At 52.5% G+C, this 6,643-nt stretch overlaps 1 protein-coding gene across 1 annotated transcript in view; it reads left to right on the forward strand.

Annotated features, from left to right (window-relative positions):
• Nucleotides 1-2,778, forward strand: part of ACKR3 (atypical chemokine receptor 3) — a 12,343-nt gene extending 9,565 nt beyond the window's left edge. Inside the window, exon 2 of the mRNA XM_010862045.1 lies at nt 1,137-2,778. Coding sequence (XP_010860347.1) covers nt 1,163-2,251 — 1,089 coding nt within the window. The 5' untranslated portion in view covers nt 1,137-1,162 and the 3' untranslated portion in view covers nt 2,252-2,778. The remainder of the gene's footprint in view (nt 1-1,136) is intronic.
• The last annotated feature ends 3,865 nt before the right edge of the window (nt 2,779-6,643 follow it).

A 6,643-nucleotide genomic window follows, 5' to 3' on the forward strand; every position in this document is an offset into this window, starting at 1 on the left:
CTTCCCCATCCTCCGGGACCTCTCGTGTGTAGCCTGGAGTCCAGTTTAGATGAACTTGGCAAATAAGCTTGGCTTGCAGTCGGTCCTTACCTGCGACGGGAGAAGGAGGAACAGACTCCCTACTCTAGATGGCAATGCCCAGCCGGGCACCCTTGGGCCGAGTGTTTTCATTTTACAGCCCCTTCCTGTGGGGACGCAGTGAGGCTGTCCACCCAGGGTGGTGGTGGGGGCACTTCAGAGCCTTCAGGTGGGCGGGTCAGCAGGAGAAGACAGCCCTGGGCAGCTCTCAGAGCTGGAGTCAGTGGGCCGTCATCCCCAGGCACAGTAACGCCTCAGGCCGGGATTCTTCTGGGTGTTAAGATGGTGCCAGTCGAGAGTGTTGACCTCACGCCAGATCGGCAGGGAAGACCATTAGGAAAAGCCAGTCCCTCCAAGACCCAGCTTTGGGTCTTGGTACAAGTTGCTGTCAAAGCAGTTGGACAAATAAAAGGTGGAAAACCAGGCAATGGCCCACATTAGGAGATGGCTGATTGGTGGCTCTGAGTTGAGAATCACATGGCAAAGTCAGAGACTGTGGATGGGGGTGCAGTGAAATTGCAGGGCAGGCCACACACTGTCCACACCTCCAGAGGTCTGCAAACCGCAGGCAGCCCGACACGGCCAAGCAGGACGCTTGTTACTCACCAGTGCAGGGAACAGATCCACCCCCTGCTCTTGGGTATGTGGGTGAAATGCCTCTGCCATCCGCAGGGGAAAGTGAGCTGGCCACAGGCACCTCCCGGCTGAGGCTCAGCTGCCCGACGTCCCTCTGACCCCCCAGAATGTGTCAGTTTCACATCCGGGCACAGCCCAGTCTGGTGACCTCTTGAGAACACAGTCCTGCAAAGACAGAGGAAGCGAATGCTTTCACTCTTTGAGAGAGATGAACTCACATGGTTTTAGAATGTGGGTGTGTTTTGCAGATTCTGTCATGGTCAGTTTTGTTCTCTCCTTTCTTTGCAAAGTTACTTGGGAGCTACTGTGAAACCTCTGAGCAGATGGGGGTGCTGGGAAAGCGCTTTACAGGCCTGGAGCGTTTGCTAAGGGATCCATTCTGCTCTTGCATCTTTTAAAACTGTATTTGCTTTTGCGCGCAGGCCGTTCAACCGCTGCCCTTGACACCATGGATCTGCATCTCTTGGACTACTCGGAGCCCGGGAACTTCTCCGACATCAGCTGGCCCTGCAATGGCAGCGACTGCATCGCAGTGGACACCCTGCAGTGTGGCCACATACCCAACAAAAGCGTCCTGCTATACACGCTGTCCTTCGTCTACATCTTCATCTTTGTGATTGGCATGATCGCCAACTCCGTGGTGGTCTGGGTGAATATCCAGGCCAAGACTACGGGCTACGACACGCACTGCTACATCTTGAACCTGGCCATCGCCGACCTGTGGGTGGTGGTCACCATCCCTGTCTGGGTGGTCAGCCTCGTGCAGCATAACCAGTGGCCCATGGGCGAGCTCACGTGCAAGGTCACCCACCTCATCTTCTCCATCAACCTCTTCGGCAGCATCTTCTTCCTCACCTGCATGAGTGTGGATCGCTACCTGTCCGTCGCCTACTTCGCCAGCACCTCCGGCCGCAAGAAGAGGCTGGTGCGCCGTGCCGTGTGTGTCCTGGTGTGGCTGCTGGCCTTCAGCGTGTCCCTGCCCGACACCTACTACCTGAAGACCGTGACGTCCGCCTCCAACAACGAGACCTACTGCCGGGCTTTCTACCCCGAGCACAGCGTCAAGGAGTGGCTCATCAGCATGGAGCTGGTCTCCGTGATCCTGGGCTTCGCCATTCCTTTCTGCATCATCGCTGTCTTCTACTTCCTGCTGGCCCGCGCCATCGCCTCCTCCAGCGACCAGGAGAAGCAGAGCAGCCGGAAGATCATCCTCTCCTACGTGGTGGTCTTCCTGGTGTGCTGGCTGCCTTACCACCTGGTGGTGCTGCTGGACATCTTCTCCATCCTGCACTACATCCCCTTCACCTGTCAGCTGGAGGCCTTCCTCTTCACGGCGCTGCACGTCACGCAGTGCCTGTCGCTGGTGCACTGCTGTGTCAACCCCGTGCTCTACAGCTTCATCAACCGCAACTACCGGTACGAGCTGATGAAGGCCTTCATCTTCAAGTACTCGGCCAAGACGGGCCTCACCAAGCTCATTGATGCCTCCCGCGTTTCGGAGACCGAGTACTCCGCTTTGGAGCAGAATGCCAAGTGATGACGCCCCGCGCGGCCTCTGGACCTGTGCGCTGGGCTGCAGCGGGGCGACCTGCTGGGCTGCCTGGTTTTCCGGAGGAAAGCCGAGTGGCTTCGGGCTTGGCGACCCTCATTGGCGTGGAGAGGGGCAGCCTGCGTCCCTATGGCTCCTTTCTCGCTCTCGGCCCAGCGTGACCCTCGCGGGGCCCCTGTGACAAGCCCCCGCTGCTCGTCACACCAGCTTCGGGACAGGCTTGCCTGCACTTCTGTAACATACGACTTTTCTGTGCTGCCTAAAGGTTTCATAATGGGGTTTTGTATTTAAATCTTAAGACTCTATTTTTCTCACTCTTGATGTACCCTCTCAGTGTATTTGAAAGTTTATATTTTAAATATCGTATGGGAGGTATCCATGCTGACATGTACTCAGTGTCGTAGTTCTGAGGTTAGTTTGACTTCCGTTTTGACTAAGGATGACATTAATTGTTAGCTGTTTTGAAAGCCTCTCTCTATATAAATATATATATATATATTAAAATATATATGCCAGTCCTGGCTGAAATGTTTTATTGACCATAGTTTTATATCTGTGTGGTGCTTTGGGCCGGTCTGGGATACGGAACGAAAACTGCTCTATAATGCAGTTTGTGACATTAATATTATTGTAAAGTGACATTAAAAATAAGTGCAGTGACACTATCCCAGTCTGTAACACGGCACGCAAAACAAACCCTTGTATTCCAGAGAGTTCTTTCCATTTGTAAGTTATTATTTTTTTTTAATAAAGATGTTTTTTTTCCTAAAAAGGTGTTCAGATCTCAGTTTTCAAAGCATGTTTAGCATTCAGGCGGCATGTTTGATGATGATATACAAATATTTACAACATAGGTGATCAACCTAATAAATATGTTTAAAGAAAGGAATACTGTCAGAAAAGCAAATCCCAGGAGGTTAACTTGGATGAAATTATGTGAAAGGAGGAACATCTGAGTGCGAGTGTTGTGGTTTAATTTTTTTTTATTTCTGCCTATGTGTAAGGGAGGGGAGCTGGTTGGTAGGTGCACTTGTCAATGCAAAGTTGGTAAAGAAAAGTCCCAGTCTGCCGTCTGCCCAAAAGGGTTGAGGGCCTGGAACTCACCCTCGTGTCCGCCAGGCCTTGAACCTTCCCTGCTGAGGCTCTGTGGTTTAAGTCCTTTCTTCTTCTCTGGTCAAGACAGATTCTTCATTTAAAAGATAATCCATCCATGAGCCTGTTCTTTAGGCTGTGCAATAAGTACAATCCTGGCCTGTGCGGTCACCAAATTAACCCCCCTTACTAGTGGTCAGGAAGAGCTCTCTCAGGAAGCCTCTACCATCTACACGGGCTAAAGGAGCAGTGGGGGCTCGGTGGGCGTGTCTGGGCAGGAACCCAGAAGAGGGCGTGGCTTCCTGATGAGCCCCACCCCCCGACCCTCTGTTGGGACTGATGAACAGAGAGAGATTTTGCCAACACAAAGGTGGACCCGGACCGGGACTCCAGGCTCACCTGGGAACCTGGGGGCTGCCCCCACTATAGGAAAATGCCTTGGGCACGTCGGTTTCCACAGCAGACAGCCCCCCAGGCCCTGCTTCCAACCTACTGCAGGAGGGCTCCCCCTTCTCAGAGGGCTTAGGGCTGAAGTTGTGAAGCCCAGCTTACATATTATTCTAAACATCTACTTGATACGCAGGCGTGTTCTCAGGGCCACGTGCGCCTTGTGGTGCTTCAGTCCCTAAGTCGTATCCGGCTCTCTGCAACCCCACAGACTAGTGCCGCCAGGCTCCTCCGTCTATGGGATTCTCCAGGCGAGAATACTGGAAGGGTTTGCCATTTCCTTCTCCAAGGGAATCTTCCCGACCCGGGGATCAAACCTGTGTCTCCTGCATTGTCAGGCGGATTCTTTACCACTGAGCCGCCACCAGGGAAGCCCTTGCCTTGTTCCAAACAGGATTCAGGTCAGATGGATAATGACGTAACCATAGGTGAAGACACCAAGGTCAGGGAGAAGGGATAGGAGGGTGGCAAAGTGAAATCAGAGGAGACTGTGATCCAAATATACATTCTTGATGATAGAAAGGGACTGAAGTTTGCTCTGTGCTATCTAGTGGCCTGAGTTCAGACAGAAACCTACTTAGCATGCAGTCAGTGCAAAGCGGGGTATGCATTGCACCCCCAAGTTCAGTGGTGTCCAACTCTTTGCAACCCCATGGACTGCAGCACTCCGGGCCCTCCTATCCGTCCCTCTCTCCCAGAGCTTGCTCAAACTCATGTCTGTGGATTCAGTGATGCCATCCAACCATCTCATCCTCTGTCATCGCCTTCTCCTCCTGCCCTCAGTCTTTCCCAGTGTCGGAGTCTTTTGCAATGAATCGGCTCTTTGCATCAGATGGCCAAAGACTGGAGCTTCAGCTTCTGCGTCAGTCCTTCCAATGAATAGTCAGGACTGATTTCCTTTAGGATTGACTGGTTTGATTTCCTTGTAGTCCAAGGGACTCTAAGAGTCTTCAATACCATGGTTCAAAAGCATTAGCTCCAAGCTTCAAAAGCATCAAAAGCTTCAGCATTCAGCCTTCTTTGTGGTCCACCCGTCACATCCATACATGACTAGTGGAAAAACAGCTCTGTAATAGGCCAATAAAAATGATTCAGTGTTGCAGCCGCATCTCTGCCATTCAGAGGCGTCCCGCCCCCATCCCCACTGGCGTCTGCTGAGATGTCCTCTGGTTCTCAGTCAGGGCTCCTCTGGCAGCCCTGTTCAAGGGTCTCTCTCTGCCATTCCACAGCATGCTGGACCACAGTGTACTTGGGTACTGGGTAGGCTGCAGCCTGCTCTTTTCTGCATTCCCACCTCTTGAAGCCAGTGAAAATCACCAGCCACTTCCTCCTGCACCGAGGTGTGGAGGGAGAGAGGAGGAACTGAGTCTGGACACAGCGTGTGGATTTCCTGTCTCCCTGTCTCCCTGAGCTGTCACCGAGCTCAGCACACGGTGTTGCAGACCCCTGTGGGTCTCGGGGTGCAGGCTCCATCTGCGGGATGTGCCAGTGACTAAGCCCTCTCTGTTCCTTCCAGAAATCCTCTTCTCTGCCCCGCCCCTTGTGTGCGTGCCTGATCAGTTGCTCAGTCATGCCTGACTCTTTGCAACCCCATGAACTAGCCCGCCAGTCTCCTCTGTCCATGGGATTCTCCAGGCAAGAATACTGGAATGGGCTGCCATTTCCTCCTCTAGGGGACCTTCCCGACCCAGAGATCAAACCCATATCTCTTGCTTCTCCTGCATTGCAGGCAGATTCTTTATCTCTGAGCCACCTGGGATCCCCCCTGAAGACCCACTTATCCAGATTGGAATCCTTTCCTTTGATCTCTGGTGTAACATCCCTCCTGGGAGCAATGGCACGGGACAGTGTGGCTGCAGGTGGGATGATGGAGGCCCAGGTCAAAGGCACGGTACATCGGTGGGGATGTCATCAATTAATATTTTAAACGTGGAGTGGGCAGAGGTCACGTGCACGGTTTGGGATTTGTGGTGGCCACTGAGGGGAGAAAGGCTGGGCAGAAGCCCGCAGATCTTCTCAAATGCAGAGATCAGAGTTTGAATTCTGCCCTTCTGTCATCCTTTTGGCTTCTCTTGCAATGCAAGGATCTTTGACACATACACACTGCTGTATTTAAAACGGATAACCAACAAGGACCTACTATATAGCACGGGGAACTCTGCTCAGTGTCATGTGGCAGCCGGGATGGGAGAGGGGTTTGGGGCAGAGTGGATACACGTGTATGTACGGCTGAGTCTCTTCACTGTTCACCTGAAACTCCACACTGCTTGTTAATTGGCTATGTGCTGTGCTGTGCTTAGTCACGCAGTTGTGTCTGACTCTACGACCGCATGGACTGTAGCCCTCAAGTCTCCTCTGTCCATGGAGATTCTCTAGGCAAGAATACTGGAGTGGGTTGCTGTGCCCTCCTCCAGGGGATCTTCCCAACCCTGGGACTGAACCCAGGTCTCCCGTATTGCAGGTATGGATTCTTTACCATCTGAGCCACCAGGGAAACCCTAATTGACTATATCCCAATACAAAATAAAAACTTTTAGTAAAAGAAAAAAAAAGAAACATCTTTGAAAATGCCAGTCTTCTGAGATGGTACCAAAACTGTTGGTGATCTAATGAGTGATGGCATTTGGACCCCACGTGGATATCAGGAGCTCCCACGTAGGGCAGGGTCTGGGCTAGGGAGGAAATCAGCCATCAGATCCTTGACAGCTCTGCCTGGCACTGGAGATGGGGAAGCTTTTCTGCCCCCCTCCCTTCCACCTGACGCTCTATTCCAAAGGGCAGCGGGCAGGAGGACCACGCAAGCCACCCAGGAGGCAGTCTGTTGTCAGCAATAAAGGCTTT

This window comes from Bison bison, unplaced genomic scaffold (genome assembly GCF_000754665.1).
Source record: "Bison bison bison isolate TAMUID 2011002044 unplaced genomic scaffold, Bison_UMD1.0 scf7180017864475, whole genome shotgun sequence".
NCBI classification, from domain to species: domain Eukaryota; kingdom Metazoa; phylum Chordata; class Mammalia; order Artiodactyla; family Bovidae; genus Bison; species Bison bison.